Here is a 19,807-nt window from a genome sequence, read left to right on the forward strand (position 1 = left end):
TATTACTAGAGAGATGAGATAAATCTATCTGACCTTGCAGCCAAGTGTTCCTTTCTAAGGGAGGAGCTTCAGTTTTCTCTTTGCATCCCTGTCTCCAAGTGGTTAAGATGGCGACCATTGTGGTCATTTGTTGGTGTCACCACCAGCATCCATTCCTCTTCCTTCTGGCAGCAGTTCCTTAATCTTTCTTTGCAGGAACATGCTTTGCTTAATTGGCTACATTCTTTGTGAACATCAAGAAGTCCCACTGCCACCTCCAGCATGGGGTGAGCATGGGCCCCAAGCCAGCCAATCAGATTCTCCTTAAAATTTGAATCCCTGATCAGAGACAAAAGACTAAAAACAATTGTTGCTGAAACAAAAGCAGCACCTTGAAAATACTGTCCATTGGTTCCTGCTCTTTGGATCCCCAAAGCTGCCTCTGTTCTGTTCTCTCCGGACCTTATTCTTCCACTCCCCCTTCAATTTTCTGAGCTACCCCACTTCTCTCAAATAGATCCATGTTTAGCCAGGGCTTTTGTTCATTAGTTTGCTTGCTTGTAGCTGAGGAATCCTCACCGACTCCACAAGCTGTGCTGGTAAAGGAAAAATCTAAAGCTTCTCTTCAAACTTCAGCGGACTTCTATAGAAAAAAGACATTGGTCTTTTTCTACATTGTTTCCAGTTGCACATACTCACAGCAAAGATACAGGGAAGCAAATTTTAACTTCTGTACATTCAGGGACTGAGTTGACTTTGTTCACTGCTAAATCTGAAGTGCCCAGCACAGTGGGAGGTGCTAAATAAATATCAATTAGGTGAATAAATGGAAATAGAGAAGGAACTTTCCAACAATTAGTTTAATAATGGAATTGCTACATTATGGAGTAGTGAGCTCCTTGTCGCAGCAGAGATTTTTTTTTTTAAATTTTATTGAAGTATAGTTGATTTACCATGTTGTGTTAGTTTCAGGTATACAGCAAAGTGATTCAGTTATACAAGTAATCATTCTTTTTCAGATTCTTTTCTCATATAGGTTATAAAAGAATACTGAGTAGAGTTCTCTGTGCTATACAGTAGGTCCTTGTTGATTATCTATTTTATATATAACAATGTGTGTGTTAATCCCAAGCTCCTGATTTATCCCTCTCTCCCACATTTTCCCTTTGGTAACCATAAGTTTGTTTTCAATATCTGTAATTCTGTTTCTATTTTGTAAATAAGATCATTTGTATCATTTTTTAAAATTAGATTCCACATGAGTGATATCATATGATATTTGTCTTTGTCTGACTTAACTTCACTTAGTATGATAATCCCTAGGTACATCCATGTTGCTGCATATGGCATTATTTCATTCTTTTTTTATGGCTGAGTAATATTCCATTGTATATATGTAGCACATCTGTATCCATTCCTCTGTCAATGGACATTTAGGTTGATTCCATGTCTTGACTGTTGTAAATAGTGCTGCTATGAACATAGAGGTGCATGTATCTTTTTGAATTATAGTTTTGTCTGGGTAAATGCCCAGGAGTGGGATTGCTGGATCATACGGTAGTTCTATTTTTAGTTATATAAGGAACCTCCATACTGTCCTCCATAGTGGTTGTACCAATTTACATTCCCACCAACAGTGTAGGAGGGTTCCCTTTTCTCCACACCCTCTCCACCATTTATTGTTTGTAGACTTTTTGATGATAGCCATTTTGACCGGTGTGAGGTGATGATACCTCATTGTAGTTTTGATTTGCATTTCTCTGACTATTAGTGATGTTGAGCATCTTTTCACGTGCCTCTTGCCCATCTGTATGCCTTCTTTAGAGAAATGTCTATGTAAAGCTTCTGCCCATTTTTTGATTGGGTTGTTTGGTTTTTTGACATAGAGCTTCATGAGCTGTTTGTATATTTTGGAGATTAATCCCTTGTCAGTCAGTTCATTTGCAAATATTTTCTCCCATTCTGTGGATTGTCTTTTCATTTTGTTTATGGTTTCCTTTGCTGTGCAAAACTTTTAAGTTTAATTAGACCCCATTTGTTTATTTTTATTTTTATTACTCCATGAGGTGGATCAAAAAAATATTGCTGCAATTTATGTCAAAGAGTGTTCTGCCTATGTTTTCCTCCAAGAGTTTTATGGTCTCCAGCCTTACATTTAGGTCTTTGATCTATTTTGAGCTTATTTTTGTGTATGGTGTTAGAGAATACTCTAATTTCATCCTTTTACATGTAGCTGTCCAGTTTTTCCAGCACCACTTATTGAAGAGGCTGTCTTTTCTCCACTGTATATTCTTGCCTCCTTTCTCATAGATTAAATCACCTTAGGTGCGTGGGATTGTTTCTGGGCTTTCTATCCTGTTCCATTGATCTATATTTCTGATTTTGCACCAATACCATACTCTTTTGATTACTGTAGTTTTGTAGTATAGCCTGAAGCAGGGAGCCTGATTCCTCCAACTCCATTTTTCTTTCTCAGGATTGCTTCGGCTATTTGGGGCCTTTTGTGTTTCCATACAAATTTAAAATTTTTTTGTTTTAGTTCTGTGAAAAATGCCATTGTTAATTTGATAGGGATTGCACTGAATCTGTAGATTGCCTTGGGTAGTGTAGTCATTTTGACAATATTGATTCTTCCAATCCAAGAACACAGCATATCTTTCCATCTGTTTGTGTTATCTTTGATTTCTTTCATAAGTGTCTTATAGTTTTCAGAGTACAGCTCTTTTGGCTCCTTAAGTAGATTTATTCCTAAGTATTCTATTCTTTTTGATGCAGTGGTAAATGGGATTGTTTCCTTAATTTCTCTTTCTGATCTTTTGTTGTTAGTGTATAGGAATGCAAGAGATTTCTGTGCATTAATTTTGTATCCTGCAACTTTACTGAATTCATTGATTAGCTCTAGTAGTTTTCTGGTAGCATCTTTAGGATTTTCTATGTATAGTATCATGTTATCTGCAAACAGTGACAATTTTGCTTCCTCTTTTCCAATTTGGATTCCTTTTATTTCTTGTCTTCTCTGACTGCCGTGGCTAGGACTTCCAAAACTATATTGAATAAAAGTAGCAAGAGTGGACATATTTGCCTTGTTCCTGATCTTAGAGGGAATGCTTTCAGCTTTTCGCCATTGAGAATCATGTTAGCTGTGGGTTTGTCATATACAGCATTTATTATGTTGCGGTAGTTTCCCTCTATGTCCACTTTCTGGAGAGTTTTTATCATAAATGGGTGTTGAATTTTGTCAAAAGCTTTTTCTGCATCTACTGAGATGATCATATGGTTTTTATTCTTCAGTTTGTTAATGTGATGTATCACATTGATTGGTTTGTGGATATTGAGGAATCCTTGCATCCCTGGGATAAATCACACTTGATCATGGTGTATGATCCTTTTAATGTATCATTGTATTTTGTTGAGTATTTTTGCATCTATGTTCATCAGTGATATTGGCCTGTAATTTTCTTTTCTGTGTGTGTGGTATCTTTGTCTGGTTTGGGTATCAGGGTGATGGTGGCCTCATAGAATGAGTCTGGGAGTGTTCCTTTCTCTGCAGTTTTTTGGAAGAGTTTCAGAAGGATAGGTGTTATCACTGCAGAGATTTAAACAGAGCCTAGATCTCTTAGGATGACAAAAAAAAAAAAAAGATTCCTGCATTAAGTAGGTGGTTTCCAAAAAGCATTCTAATTTTTGCTTTGTAATTCCGTAACTATTTTTTATTTGCTCTTAGAAAAAAGATCTTAAAGCAAAAATAGAACACTATATGCATTAAGGTAATATATAGAGCACAGCCTGTATGGTTAGAACAAAAGGTGTATGATACATTTTCAGTGTTAGGAGAGCATTTCTTCAAATGCCCACAAATAAGCTAGCAAAAGCTGTAGCAGGAGACATAAACCATTGCTGGACTTGTTTGCAGTGACCTACAGTTGATCTATTTTTAGTCTCAAGGAAAGTGAAATAATAAGAAAACGGATAGTTTGGTTGCCATGGTTATTCCCATCTACCAGCTCATCTCACCACCCATTTTCCATCATTTCTAATAACCTAGTTTCCCGGAGTGATATTTTAGGAGCCTATAACCAAGGCTCTTTATTAAATGGGTTCGCCTGGTGCCACCCTCATCTGGCCCCTTTTCACAGTTTCCCTTTGTCTTGCCAGTCTTCAGCATGGTGGGAAAATGGAAAATACCCAGCCTAAGGCTACCAAGATTTTTCAGCACAGGTAAGTCTTCTGCTTGGTTGCAACCACTTAGGGGTCTAAATGGTTAATGAGTTCCTGAACCTTGAGGACACATCCTTCCTTATGTCACCAGGACAAAAAGCAATTGAGATAGTGGGTTGTTGTTTTCTTTAACACTGATTTCACTTATTTTATAAGCAGCACACCTTGACAGGGGAGGCAGGTGGAATTTAAGAAAACACAGTCTGGAGAATATGCTTCTTTCTGAAACTGAGCTTCACAGCTCTCTTGGTGGCTTGGGATTTCTTGAGTAGCTAACAAAGATAGTATCTCAACTTTTGACAGAAGCCCATGAGACTGGAACAAGTCCATTTGGGGCCCCCTAAGACACACTTTGTGGAGAACTGTGCTCCGTTGGTAAATTCTGGTCTGTGTTGTAGCAGTTTGTGGAAGTGTGGCTTTCTATAGACTCATTCATTTTTTTCTTTCAAGGTATGGCTAGTGCCATACATCTACACATCTAAACGCTAGGTGGCAACCTTGCCTTTTGTGTCACCAGTCAAAGCCATGTTATAAACTCCTAATAATTAGGGAAATAAATTGCACCATTAAATCTCAGCCCTCTTCTCCCATGGTTTAATTTAATATTGGCATCCAGATGTTACCAACAGTCAAAGGCCATTCTTGGAGGCAGACCCAATAATGTGTATAGACTTGATTTTTTTGGAAGCATTTGCCCTAATGCCTGCAGCCTCACAATTGTTAGAGTTCCCTCACCATCCTGGGTGTGGACATTCATGGATTAAACACTTGTTCCAGGAATGGGGGACTCTATGGTGAACGAGAGACAAGGTCCTTGCTTTTGTGGCCCTTGCACTGAAGTAGGAGAGGCAGCAACAAGAAATGAATAAGTAAATGAAATGAACTTTAGATAATTACTACAGTGGAAAAATGAGGGTATAATGTAATAGCAGTTGAGCGTAAGGGGAAAAGGATGGAGGTCAGGAAAGACCTCTGAGGGGGCTGGTCTGCGACCCAAGGGCAGAATGAGGGCAGCAGGCCGAGAGCTGGAGGAACAGCGGTCCAGGCAGAGGGTAGAGCACATGCAGCAGCCCCAGGGCAGGGACAAGCTGTGGGTGTTTGAGAATTAGGAAGAAGCTTTCTATTTAAGAACTAGAAAGTGTGCCTGGGTGTGGACGTTCCCAGGGAGTGCAGGGAAGAGCCGGGCAACATGAGGCTGGTAGGTGAGCAGGGGTCAGACCACGTAAGGACAGTCGGCCAAGGAAGGGGACAGAATTGATTCCAAGCTCAGAAGAAAGCACTGGAGACAGAAGGGCAGAGGGAGCAAAGTTCACTGTTAGTATCATCACCAAAGAGAATGTACCGCGCTCTTGACAGCGCTCGCAGTGGACTGATTATCAGTAAATTTAAAAGACGCGTTTCCCACCCTAGGACCTCCCAACCAAGAACAGACCCCGGGAGCAGAGCACGCCCCAGTGAAGCATCATTCTGAGTGTGGATCCTTGCAAGGAAAAGGCAGAAGCAGAGGAAAAATCAGTTTTGGGAAACACTAAACCCTGGGACAAGCATCCATTTGCCTCTGAGAAAGTATTTTAACCCACACGCCTCCTTTATGTCAGAAAGAAAAATGAAAGAGGTAGAATTTTCCCATCGTGATATGCACAGATCAAATTTAGGCTCTAGGACAACTGAGGTCCGCGTGGTTCTCTTTGCCTGGCATCTAACGACGAAGCTTTATGGTAAATGATGATGGCACCAAGTTGATAGGAGACAGTCTATTTAGGGCGCTCACTGAGGCATTTTAGTCAGAAGGCAGACATTTGAAAATAAATACAGCCTTGCTCAGCTAGTCCCAAGACCTTCCTTTCGATACAGCCACACCCAGAGCTGTTTATGGGCTACTCTGCCCACTTAGCCTCATGGCTTGGCACCGAGCAGCATCTCGGGAGGCTGTGAGCAGAAGACCAAGTGGGGAGGCTTTGCCCCCTGACCAAACAAAACAAGGATGAAGGTGCAGGACTGCATTTTCCTGCCAACTGTATGTGTGCACATATGCCATCCTTTTGTGTCTTTTTCCCCCCTTTTGAGGTTGCTCTGTATCAGTGTCATCAACTGAGAAGCAGTCCATTCAAGTAAGATAAATGAGGAGTGCATATCTAGTGGGTCTTGTGTCCAAGTGGAGAAGACGTGTCCCACCGAGAGGGGACAGCCACTCCCCAGTTCCAGCCAAGTGTTTCCATGCAGGAACGTGGGACCTGATATTGTTGAATCTCTTGATTTTTCCAGAAAACCCAGAAATCCAGACTTTTATTTGATGTCTCCTGCCTTTTAAAATGTTTGCAACTGATTCAATATTTTAAAAATCTTATACAGCAAACTAGTGAAAATAACAAAAGAGAAGCAGACTCACAGATACAGAGAACAAACTAGTGGTTAGCAGTGTGTGTCGGGGGGCAATATAGGGGTGGGAGAGTGGGAGATACAAACTATTGGGTGTAAGATAGGCTCAAGGATATATTGTACAACACAGGGAATGTAGCCAATATCTTGTAATAACTGTAAATGGAAAGTAACCTTTAAAAATTGTATTAAAAAATTTTTTAATTAAAGAAAATCTTGAAGGCCAAATAAATCATGTCTGTGGATCTTACATGGCCTGTGGGCCACCCATTTGTAAACTCTGCTTCAGTCATTTATTTTCCAGTATTTATTATGAAAATTTCAAATGTGTAGAAAAGATGAAATAATTTTATAGTGGATACCTCTGTATACCTATCACCTAGATTCTACTTGCTTGATCACATATCTATTCAGTGACTTACTGTAATCAAAATTTAACTGTATGGAAATTTGAAGGGGCATGAAAGAAGAAAAGAGAGGGTAAGTCCTGTAGAGATGACTCTAGTCTATTAACTCATTTCTTAAAATTCAACCTCAGGGGGAGGGGGAAATGGGAAATTGCTAATCAATGGGCATAAAGTTTCAGCTGTGCAAAATGAGTAAGTTCTAGAGATCAGCTGTACAACCTTGTACCTAGAGATAGCAACTGTATTGTACATTTAAGAATCTAAGAGGCTGTGGGACTTCCCTGGTGGCTCTGGATAAGACTCCGCGCTCCCAATGCAGGGGGCCTGGGTTCAATCCCTGGTCAGGGAACTAGATCCCACATGCATGCTGCAAATAAGAGTTTGCATGCCGCAACTAAGGAGCTGGCAAGGCTCAACTAAGGAGCCTGCGAGCCGCAACTAAGGAGCCCACGAGCTGCAACTAAGGAGGCTGCCTTTTTTTTTTTTTTACATTCCATATATATGTGTTAGCGTACGGTATTTGTTTTTCTCTTTCTGACTTACTTCACTCTGTATAACAGTCTGTAGGTCCACCCACCTCACTACAAATAACTCCATTTCATTTCTTTTTATGACTGAGTAATATTCCATTGTATATATGTGCCACATCTTCTGTACCCATTCATCTGTCAATGGACACTTAGGTTGCTTCCATGTCCTGGCTATTGTAAATAGAGCTGCAATGAACATTGTGTGTACATCCTTGAGCTTATCTTATACCCAATAGTTTGTACCTCCCACTCTCCCACCCCTATATTCCCCCCCCAACCCCCATGGTAACCACTGGTTTGTTCTCTATATCTGTGAGTCTGCTTCTTTTTTGTTATTCTCTAGCCATGGTTTTAAAATAGACCTTAGGAGTTAGAGACTTCAAAGCCCTGGTGAGCCAGGTCAGCACTGGGCAGATCCAACCTGCCTCTCAAAGTGACATTGCAAGGAGGGAGCCCCTGCGTGCTGGAGGGTTTTGTGGCCTAGAGAGAGCCCGCATTCTTCTCCCACCTCCCTGGCCACAGTCAGAACCCCTGACACCTCAGAAGTGAGGCCTGGAAGGTCCAGGCAGGGCCACTGCCCTCAGTTTGGTCAGAAAGGGCCAACCTCGGACCCAGAGATCCCTACCAGTAGGCAAGCATGCAATTAGAGACATCACTTGCTCTGAGTATGAGTAAGCTGGGCCTCTTTGCACATGAGATGCTCATTTCATGTAGGAGGTTAGAGTCAAAAACCTTGGCTGTGAAATCTGATTATTTTAATTAAGTCCCATGAGACTTGATGCAGAACACTTTTCAGAGGTTGAAAATAGCTTTTCTCAGGGTTCCCGCATGTGCACTGGGACCCAGGGAAGATATTTCCATCTTGACAGCAGCTCCCGTGTTAGCTTGTCTGGAGGGATTGATCAGCAGCCTGCTCTTGTCCTTTGTGGTGACTGAGGAGCACCCAGGGACAGAGGCGGGGAGAAAGCTCTTATACCTACTCCTGTTCCCCACTGCTTTCCACCACGCTTGAAGAAAATTACATTCCCCGTGTGGTAGCAGCGTATCATTAAGGGATGGTAATCACCGTGGTAACCAAGGATAGTCTGCTACAAGCAAAAGGAAAAAGAAAGAAAAGCATGGAGCCCGAGCTTGCTACACCCACAGTAGCTCAAAATGCCCAGGCTTTTAAGTAATATGGAAAAGGCATATATTTCCTAGACTGACAGCTAGACCAAATGTTAGAATCATTAAACTGTAAAAGTGAAAGAAGTCTTACAGAATGACCAAGGGCTGCAACGAAATGCCTTCAGGGTCAGCTGATCAGGTAAATAATCAGGCTGGTGACACCGTGGTGGTCACCCTGGGATGGTGGGCAGTGGGGGGGGGGGTGTCTGCAAAATTGGGGCCAGGCTCTGAGAGAAGGGGCAAGAGCTTCTGCAGCTACAGCTAATTGTAGCAATGGGAGAGGCCAGCTCTGTTATGTCAGATGGTGCAATTTTCAAAGGAAGCTGAGAATGCAGATTTTTATGCAAAGTATCCCAGTTTTGACTACTAAGTAAAACTAATTTCAAGCAGGTCAAAGGAAACACATCTATGAACTCCAGTTTATTGTATTTGATTCAATACGTGCAACCCACTCTTTTTCTTAAACCCTGAGGATTCCGAGGTTCAAAAAAGTTGTTATTTGTGTAGGTCACACAGTCACTTAGTGAGCAAGTCAGGCCTCTGGGGTCTGGACTCTGGGGACAGTGCTGTTTCCCTTCTAAAATGTGGTGACAAGGCAGCTTAGCTCCAGGGGGCCCAAGTTCACTATAATTAGTCACAGACTCTACTGGGAATCAGGCCTTCCTATAGGCTAAAAGTTTAAAAACCATAAAAACAGTTCTCAGAGAGTATGAGATGTGTGAATCTATTATTCATTCCTATCCATTCCTTGTTAGACCATTTCCTGAGTAGTTTGTGTTTACTGTTATTGTAAATGGGATTCTTAAGATTAAAATTTTAACAAGTAGCTATTGTATATAGAAAGCTATTAATTTTCTCATTATATTTGTAATACCCACTTTACTGAATTTCCTTACTTTTCTCTAATGACACATCAACTCATTATTGTGGAATTTCTAAATAAAGAACTAAATCTTCTGCAAGTAATTGTTGTTTTACAACTTCATTTCTTTTCCTTGTCTTTGCATTAATTAATACTTATATAGGACAGTGTTAACTAAGAGTAGTTAATGGGCATCTATGTCTCATTCCCAAATTTAACAGGAATTATTCTTTTACCTCACCTTTAAGCATGATGCTGGCTTTTTTTTTTTTTTAATTGAAGTATAGTTAATTTACAATGTTGTGTTTGTTTCTGGTGTACAGCAAAGTGAGTCAGTTATACATATATATGTTCTTTTCATATTATTTTCCATTATAGTTTATTACAAGATATTGAATGTAGTTCCCTGTGCTATACAGTAGGAACTTGTTGTTTATCATATGCAGTAGCTTGCATCTGCCAATCCCAAACTCCTAATTTATCCCTCCCCGACCCCCTTTCCCCTTTGATAACCATAAGTTTATTTTCTATCTGTGAGTCTGTTTCTGTTTTGTAAATAAGTTCATTTGTGTCATATTTTAGCTTCCACATATAAGTGGTATCATGTGATATTTGTCTTTTTCTATCTGACTTACTTCACTTAGTTTGATAATCTCTAGGTCCATCCATGTTGCTGCAAGTGGCATTATTTCATTCTTTTTTATGGCCAAGTAATATTCCATTGTATATATGTACCACATCTTTTATATCCGTTCCTCTGTTGAGGGACATTTATGTTGCTTCCGTGTCTTGACTGTCGTAAATAGTGCTGCAATGAACATTGGGGTGCATGTATCTTTTCTAATTATGCTTTTCTTCAGATATATGCCCAGGAGTGGGATTGCTGGATCATATAGTAACTCTGTTTTTAGTTTTTTAAGGAACCTCCATACTGTTGTCCATAACAGCTGCACCAATTTACATTGATGCCAGCCTTCTATATATATCTTAACATAGTAGGAAAGTATCTATTCCTATTTTATTAAGGACAGTTTAAAAAATAATGAAATATGTTACATTTTATCCTTTTTTTTTTTTTAAGCACCAATGGTGACGACTAAATGGTTTTACTCGTTTGAGGAACATGGGAAATTATATTACTAGATTTCCTGGTGTAGAACGACCTTTGCTCACCTGGAATGAAGTCTATTCTTTTAAAGTTCTATTGGATTCTGGTTACAAACATTTTGTCTGAGATGCTTGTATTCATATATGGTCTATAGTTCCTTTTGTTGTGATAGCTTTGAAAAGTTTTGTCATAAATATTGTTCTATATTTATAAAATAATTTGGAGGCTTTACTTCTCTCCTCTACACTCTTGAATGGTTTAAGTAGCATGGGGGTTGCCTGGTCTTTAAAGATTTGATGGACTTAAACTGTTAAAATTTTAAGTCCGCATAGCTCTGTCCAAGTCTGGCCCCCACTCTTGTCTGATGCCCAGTTCTGTCTCCTGAAGGAGAGTCCCTATCCTTCCTCCACCCCACAGCATGTCCCCTTGTGCAAGAACAGCTTGTATTTCTTCTGCTTTAATTAGTTTCTTAATCCTGGTGGCCGAAAACCCCATGTATCCTCCAGAGTGCCTCCCAAATAGCCTAGGAGTCTTCTGGACAACCCAGGTGACAGAGGTGTAAACGTAGATTAGTTTCATTTAGCCTACCCCTTTCCTCCTGCTTAGAAGGAGCGCCAGACCCGGGGTTCTTGCTGCATTTAATTATTGGTCTTCAGCATTTGTTAAAGCCCATGTATTAAGTGTGGCTCTACCAGGCCAGCATGGGGATGTGTCTTCTTCTTTTACTCTGTCCAATTCTTATTCGCTTCATTTCTTCTTCCCTTTCTCTCTGTCTCTCTTTTCTAGCCCTTTCCTCCTGCTAATGACAGAGGTGTGCATAGATTAGATTCCAAGAGCAGGAGACATTCTGGTCTGTCTTTGTTTAGCTTACGTCCTGGATTCTAGCTTTTCACCAACATTTTTATTGTAATAAAACCAAGACCTTTGCACAGTGTTTCCTAGTCACCCCAAATGAGACGTATGGGAAATGAAACCATCCTTCGGGTAGATAAAACCAGTACTGGAATTGACTACATCTGAGTGGAAGAGATCTTTTGCACAACATATCCATTTCCTCATCAGGATGCTCTCAAGCTAACATGCAAGCCCAGGAGTTTTCCTGACCCCGTGGATATTTGTGATGGGGGTGTCCAGAGAAGGAAAGCTCCAGGGCTTGATCACATGCATGTGAAACAATGGGTACATTGAAAATCCAATGCCAAGAGGAAGAATGTTCATGGCTTTCTGGGGCTTGATCCTTTCCAGATCTGGCAAAACTGGGCCACACATTTCCCGGGATCTTGGTGCCCACCTCTGTGCTTCTGAAGCCCATCATCCTAGATGAGTTCGGGGCAGTATTACAACCAAAGAAAGAAATTTGCTGATGACAGGAACATGGTTCTCCCAGGAATAAACATGAACAGGTGGGTGAGCAGCAGATTCTTAAATACTGTACCACTGCAAGAGAAGGAAAAGAGAAGATGTAACATTTGCACTGGCAAAAATAGCCTGTCTTTAATAACAACTTTACACTGTCAATGCAAATGATATGTTAAACTCGGTGGGGGAACGGCATGCTATTGCCACCGTTGTTTGGTAGGACAATTAACAGTGTTAGCAGAATCCCCGCTGGGCACTTGTACGGTACTTAACACTTTCAAAGGCCCTGACAGGCTGCAATTCATTGTAAGGCTTTTCACGTGCTTTCTCTGGCCTGACTGTGCTTTAGAAGCATGTAAATAACTCTTTTCTACACTTATGCCTTAACGCAGTAGCTAGCTTGGTTTATATCCTCAACTGACGGGTTTTAAAAGTGCTGTAACCAAGTAAGAAGTCAAATTATGGACTAGTTAGCAACCCAATCATTAGCTTGAGACTCTAACCTTAGTTATGGAGAATAAATAATATTAATTTCTCTTCCCGGTTTTCACTTTTCTGTGCCAAAATACTCCATTAATGAAGCCACAGAGAACACAAAATTTTTAATCAGATTTTAGACATGCACATGCACCAACCTTGTCAATAATAAGAAAAACTTCATGGGCCAAAAAACCTTGTTATCTTTGCTCCCGTCCCCACAGAATTTACCATCCATACTACCGACCAAATGTGTGAAAGCGGTCTATCCTATAAATGACTTGTCGTACATTTTTATTGGCTCAAGACAGGTATTACTTTTAAAGGTTTTTTTTTTTTCCCCTTTCACCTGAATTAAAGCAAATTGGAAAAGTTTTTTTTTTTTCCCTTTCACCTGAATTCCTCTCCCCCTATTGATTTTTTTATTTTATTTTTTAAATTTTATGGCTGTGTTGGGTCTTCGTTTCTGTGTGAGAGCTTTCTCTAGTTGTGGCAAGCGGGGGCCACTCTTCATCGCGGTGCGCAGGCCTCTCACTGTCGTGGCCTCTCTTGTTGCGGAGCACAGGCTCCAGACGCGCAGGCTCAGTAGTTGTGGCTCACGGCCCCAGTTGCTCCGCGGCATGTGGGATCTTCCCAGACCAGGGCTCGAACCCGTGTCCCCTGCATTGACAGGCAGACTCTCAACCACTGCGCCACCAGGGAAGCCCAAGACAGGTATTACTTTTGAGGATGATACTTCAATCTCTCTTGGATTATTTTTCATAGTTTATGGTGTTCTTTCTCTAGGTTGTGACAAAGATTCTTTGCTTGACCAAACTTTAGTCAGGCTCCTGAACCTTCTCCTAGGCGCAGCCATATACCTCCTTATAAAATCTAGTTGTAGCCAGAACCCTGCTAGGTCAGTTTAAAAGAGCGCCCCATCATCCATATCTAATCAGGTTCCTCATCTTCCCCTATCCTCCAAACGATGTCTGATCACCCTGGCCTGTCTTCAGCAAAGATCAGGTTAAGTCAGTTTAGCCAGAATCCCCCTAACCCCTAATGGTTCCCCTTAGTGATTTTCCATCCACTGATCCCTATCCTGCTCCTTGGTTATAAATCCCCACTTGCGCATGATGTGCTGGGAACTGAGCTCAGTTCTATACTGAGATCTCTTATTTCCCCTACAGTCTTGAATATAATATTTTCATCACTTTAACTACCATCCAGTTCTGGTTTCTTTTTGACAGTTAAACAACTACATTTACATATTTATTGTCCACTTTTAGGAATATTGCTCTAACTAAAAATAAATACCTATGGACAAGTTAGAAAAATAGACTTTCAACTTTTCCTTATGCTAAAAAACAGCATAAAAAACATAAATGTTTAAATCAATGCAGCATTAATTCAGCAGTACTTTCTACACACAAAGCATGTGCTAGGCATAAGGACACCATGATGAATAAAATGTGATTTTTGTCTTTAAAGATTTCACAGCCTATCTGGGTAAGGAAAAATGTATATGTGGAATAAAGTAGAGTGGTGTTTAAAATAGAGATGTGCCATAGATAGATAGATAGGAAGGAGGAAGGGAATGAGGCAGGGAGGGAAGGAGGGAAGGAAGGAGGGAAGGAAGGAAGGAAGGAAGGAAGGAAGGAAGGAAGGAAGGAAGGAAGGAAGGAAGGAAGGAGCAGAGGGCAGGGTACCACCAAAGCAAAGATGGAGAAGTAAAAAGACGCATGTCACTGCCCCCCAATACTCCTGGAGCCCAAGGATACGAGCACAGGATGAAGTCAATGCTCAGTAAGCCTTTGCTGAATGCACAAATGCATGCATGAAGGAGGGAATCCAGAAACATAAGCCACTGATCTAAAAATTGGGACAGTCCTGAGAAGCTGATCTAGCTAAAGTGAGTCATTGGACAGAAGGCAATGGATGGACTAGGGAGTTTGTGAAAGGCAGATGATAGGCCCTAGAACTCTAACTGCATGTCTCACTGGGATGAAGCTTTTGACATGGGCAAATTTGCAGCAGAAAAACATCAAAACTGGAAGAGACATTAGAGAACATCTAATTCCATCCCAAGAGGTTACATCGATGGACTCAAGGTCCAGATTCTGTGTCCAGCGGTGGTACCCCCAACAGTCACCTGATCTATCACAGCCAAGGCCTCTGACCATGCTGAAGGAAGGAAGAAACATAGGAAAAAGAAAAAGTGGTATATAAGAAGAAAAGCCGGCAAGCAGGCAGGCTGGCTGGCCTGTGGACCCTGGCTTGAGATTTGGCCAGCATTTGGTTTATTCTTCAGCATCTTGCTGGAAGGGAAACTCCCTTGAGTCCAGTTCCCATCAGAGCAAAGAAATGGCTTTTCACAGCCTACTACACAGAAACAAGCCTGCCTTCAATCCCTCTTGAGGAAGAAGGGCTTTTGTGGTACTTCAGCAGCGTTGTTGGTCCTTTTTTCCCCCACTTCACCAGGGCAACTGGTTGCAAGTTTCCAGCCCAGCCCTTCAACTCTTACAGGAAATTCCTAGAGACTAATTAGTCTGGCTACAAAGTCTTTGGCAGCTCAGCTCTGAAGCCCTCCTTTGAATTCTAAAGGAACCAGCAGGGGCACCTGGGCCTCTGCTCTTGGGCTTCCCCCAGCCTTGACTCAGAGAACTGGGGGGACGGGTTTCCCAAGTAGAACAAAACTGACCCTTGATTTCTTTGCCTCAGCTTTTTCCTACACCAGGTGTCCTGAATTAAATATTCTAACTACAGAAGAAGGGTTTTTAAACCCAGAGGTTCTTACATGTTAGCATGCATCAGAATCACCAGGAAGGTTTATAAAGTGCAGAATGCTGGTCCTCACCCCCAGTTTCAGATTCAGTAGGTTCAAGATGAAGCCTGAGTGTGCATTTGCAACAAGTTCCCAGATGATGCTAATGGTTGTGTGTCATGGCCCACCCTTTGAGGATCATTAAATCAGGAATCGGATCTTGCATTTTTTTTTTCCTGCAAACAGGTTGTTTTCTGCCAACCTATACCTCAAAATTGCCCTCTGTCCTTCTCCTTGGAAACAAAATCATTTCATTGAGTAATTACTGTTCAATCTACTTATTGCTACAACAATTTTGTTCCTGGCATCCAGAGACATTCCTAATTTTATTTCCTGCCCTTCTTCTCTACAGCAGTATCTTATTTATAACCTCCAGGCCCAAATACATGTATAATAGGAACAGCAAAACAATACAGCCCAGAGAAAAATGACCATGTTCTTTCCTAAGAAAAAGGAACTTCATCTGAAACCTTATGCAAGCTTTAGACAAAAAAATGGGGTTCCATGTACATGGAGTGATGGTAAATTTCCTACTCACATTCTAATAGGCTGTGTTGGTGAGGAAATGTTTTCTCTGGAGAAGGCTAGGAATTGGTGCCAGGATTAATTAAGGCGTAAAGGTGAGTGACTCTTTCCCTCTGTTGAATAGAGTCTATTCCATGTGGCCTTGCTTGCTCTAGTAATGCCAGACAAGGTACGGTATGAGTTTCCCCACTGGTGCCCTGAGCCCTCCTGCAGCAGATGCCAGGGCAAGGCCCTTACTGGGGTAGAGGGGTTGGGTAAATCCACGCATTCCTACTCATAATGATTTTTCACATGTTGGGCCACTTCTGAGGAGGGAAGTAAGCTCCGTGGGCAGTATTTCCGAGCTCACGAGAAGACAATTAGAAGCCAGTTTTGGAGATGGCCATTTGGGGCCCCTGGATGGATGGCCTGAGGTGGGGATAGAGAGCAATGTAGTCCACTCTGGAGGTTACCAGATAGCAAAAGCTACAGTTATTCGCAGGTGGCATGGAGCTGGGGGTGGGGCAGCAGAGTGGGAGCTAAAGGGTCATGAAATGTGGATTGAACACAGTAGACAATGTCTCCAAGAAAGAAATGACAGAGGGTTGTGGAGAGTTGTGATGGGTAGACATGAATTTTGGGAAGAAACTGTTCAACCCACTAGGAGATGAGGTAGAGGATGAGGGAGATGTCAGCTGACAAAGAAAGGGGCTTGTGGAATGGGTAGGTGAAACATGGGTCACGTTGAAGAGACTTGGCAGGTTATCACCTTAGCTCCACCATTCTAGGTACAACTTATTCGATGGGAATATTTCATCTAAACCTTGAGTGTTCTTCAAGGTTCCATGTTGAAGCCATTCCAGCTAACAGCCTTGCCATTTTTTTACAAACTATATTACTCCTCCTTTCCACAATAAGGTGCTTGGTGCTGGGTTTATACAAAATGACCAAAATAAAATCTCTAAAGAGAAGAAGCGAAAGGATAACACTTTCCAACTCTGAGATCAGTGTTTGGTTAGACAATCTCCATCTTTTATGGGTGTCTTTTGTTCTCTTTGCCAGGTATTGCCTCACATCTAACTCTATTCTCTTTGTTTCTTACCACTTTCTTGTAGAAATCCAGACTTCAGCCTAGAAGCCAAGCTCCATGAGGGCAGGAACTCTGACTGCTTTGTTCACAACCGTATTCTCAACGCCTGGTACCTGCCTCACACAGTATGTGCTCAGTAAATGTTTGTTGAATGAATAAAGAGAGGGAGGGGTGCAGGGCAGAAAACTGGGGAAAAGGAGAAGAAATGTTTCTGAATAGTGAGTCTGGCCTAGAGTCCCTTTAACTGGTGCCACCACTTTGGATGATACACCTTAAATTCTCATAACTGCACCTTGCTTCTCTGAAAAATAAGGATAATTAGGCCTGTCTTGCAGGCTTGCTTTGGGGATTAGAAGAACATATGTAAAATACTCACCTCTGCATCTGAGGCAGAGTAGGAACTCAGTAAATTATAATCTTTATTGTTATTATTGGTTTATTCCATATATTCAGTCATTCTGCTGTTCTTTCAACGATGGCTGAGACCATCCTTAGAAAATCAAGCCTATGTTAATCCGTGTAGTTTGCAATTTGGTGTTTTTAAACTCAGCAATATACTCTCTTGTTCTTATTTTCTCTTTTCTCAATTGAAAAGATGCCCAGAAGCAAATAACTAGCCACATATAGACTGGACAGCAATTTCCAATCAGTGCACAAATACTCTGGTAATGCATTTAGCATACAAATCAATGGCACATTGGATTTCCAAACAGACTCTAGGCCTTGTGTATCAAGAGGATTATACTTGCTGCCTACTCTCTCTGGCTGTACTGTGGTGAGGATTCCTGAGCTGATATATATTAAGTACTTTGAGCTGCAGGGAGGAAAAGGTGTCATAGGAACACAAGGAAGTATTAAATGCCAAACAAATTGCTTTAACTCAATGGCAGGTTGGAGGCTTTACCCACCCCCAAAAAGCATAAGGAAATAGTAAATCATGATTTCCACAATTCAACTCCCTTATGGTTTTTCATGCATGTGTAAATTAATATACAGAATAGAGAATAATTCTAAAATTTATGAATTTACTCTTGGTTAAACTTTAAATATCTCAAAGCTAATAGTTGTTTAGTTTTCCTAAGTTCTAATGAAAACACTTCATACATATGTTGGATCCTCAGAGCACAAAGTCAAGATTCATCAAATGTGATTGCATTTATGATCAAGGCAAAATGCCTTAATTAAACAATTAATTAGCCTTGAGGAGAGAAATGAGCACAGAAGTCCAATTAGTGAATCTGTTAACTGTTTCCTCCCAGTGACACAACCAATAACCATTCCACATGCAGTCAGTTACTTTGATCATGGGAATTACATATGGTCCTCTGAAATGCACAATGGCAAAAGTAAAAACACTAAGGAAAAGTAATGAATACAATGTAGCAGAATAACGATTAGACTGGGAGCCAGGAAACCTGGGTTTTAGTTCAGGCTGCCACTCATAAGCTGTGTGGCTTAGGATAAAGTACCTTAACCTTCCTAAGCCTCATTTTCCTCTCTTATTAATTACGGAAGCTGGACGACATGATTTCTGAAGTCCCTTCCAGTGCTGACATTTTTCAAGCTTGTGTTGAGGAATTCCTCCCTTTCAATTCTTATTTTGGAAGCCACTTGCTTCCTAGCACCATGTCTGTCAAATAACATCGCTGCCAGCAACTTACAAGGTAGGTCTGTCAGTGCAAGAGAGAGGCTTCTGCCTGATCTAGTTTTGTTTACAGTGGCAGCATTTCAGCACATCCTCTTTGCTTTCAGCAGGAAGCAGCCAGGCAGCAAAATTGCTCTAGCATAAAACAAATCCAGCTGCAGGGCATCTTCAAAATGCTCCCTATGTGTTTTTCAATTTAGCCTACTATTAAAATTTTAAAGCACAATTTAGAGCTGTAGCTTGCAGTTTTCTGTTAAAAAATGAATCCAGGTTTCTCACTACAGGATTTGGGGTGGCGGGGGAGGGTGGGAGGGAAGGGGCATGTTCTGCGAGAGGAGATGTTTTAGAATGTGGCGCATGATTTGCCTTCGATCCCTCCGGCCCCAGCACTCATCACCTGTGCCTCATTCAAGGGCTTTAGAACCCTTCTTTTCACAATCAGCCAGTTCAGAGCTGCAGGTGAACACCAGACCGAGAGAGGGGATTGGAGCAGGGCCAGCCTAACCTGCAGATGCCTGTGCGTGGTTTGGGTAAGAGGTATCATCCGAGAAGCTGTGGATCTGGGTTGGCAGGAGGAGCAAAGATAAGGCATGGAGGAAGAAGCAGCATGGTATGTTTGTACAATGCAACTAGTTCTAGTGACTTTGCGTTTAAAGAAGAAAAAAAAGCAAGGGATGAGATGGAAAGATAGGCAGTGACCAGTCCTGTAAAGCTTTCTCGGACTGTGTTGTGCTGCCCGGACACCCTCTCCAGCACTGAAGGACTCAGTCTATAGCTGTTACTCACCCGGGGTCACAGCCCCATGGGCCACCACACCCTATAACTTGTTGATGTTAGGTGGTCGGACATATAAAAGGCTCCCAAGAGCAATTCCTAATACATTTCCTGCACGCTAACCTGCAAGTCAGATTCTGCTTCTTGGGGAGTCCAGTCCTTAACACCATGCTAGAGAGATTGACGGTACCTTTGTTGGCAGTGGTGAGACACTTAAAGGTTGTAAAAAGGGGTTAACCCTGATCAGATTTGCAATTTTTGAAGATTACTCTGTGGTAGTATATGAAGGGTGTATTGAAGTGGCAAACACAGAGGAATAGTGTCGTGTGGGAAAGGACTTTGATGCAATGTAGCCTCCAAATACACAACCAGGAGAGCTCTCCCAGCCAGCAGAAAAGCTCACAGTACAAATGAAAATGCTCAAACCACACAGCTCCTTAACTCAATCCATAACACACGGTGAGAAGCAAGGGGGCAAGAAAGGGGGTATGTTAACAGTCAGGAT

At 41.5% G+C, this 19,807-nt stretch overlaps 1 protein-coding gene across 6 annotated transcripts in view; it reads left to right on the forward strand.

The window, feature by feature from the left end:
• The window catches only part of LOC309657854 (uncharacterized protein), a 161,069-nt gene that overhangs the window by 58,096 nt on the left and 83,166 nt on the right, over positions 1–19,807 (forward strand). For 3 of the 6 annotated variants that reach the window (XR_014261920.1, XR_014261921.1, XR_014261922.1), the window contains one exon: positions 16,909–17,008. Coding sequence is in view for 3 of the 6 variants with exons in the window: in XM_082455858.1 (XP_082311984.1) it covers positions 11,971–12,053; positions 16,909–17,008 (183 nt within the window). In the remaining 3 variants the exon portion in view is untranslated. Of the gene's footprint in view, positions 1–4,134; positions 4,198–11,895; positions 12,054–16,908; positions 17,009–19,807 lie in introns of all 6 variants that reach the window. The other 3 variants (XM_082455858.1, XM_082455859.1, XM_082455860.1) reach the window with 2 other exon arrangements.

This window comes from Balaenoptera physalus, assembly GCF_965194825.1.
Source record: "Balaenoptera physalus genome assembly, chromosome: 3".
NCBI classification, from domain to species: Eukaryota; Metazoa; Chordata; class Mammalia; order Artiodactyla; family Balaenopteridae; genus Balaenoptera; species Balaenoptera physalus.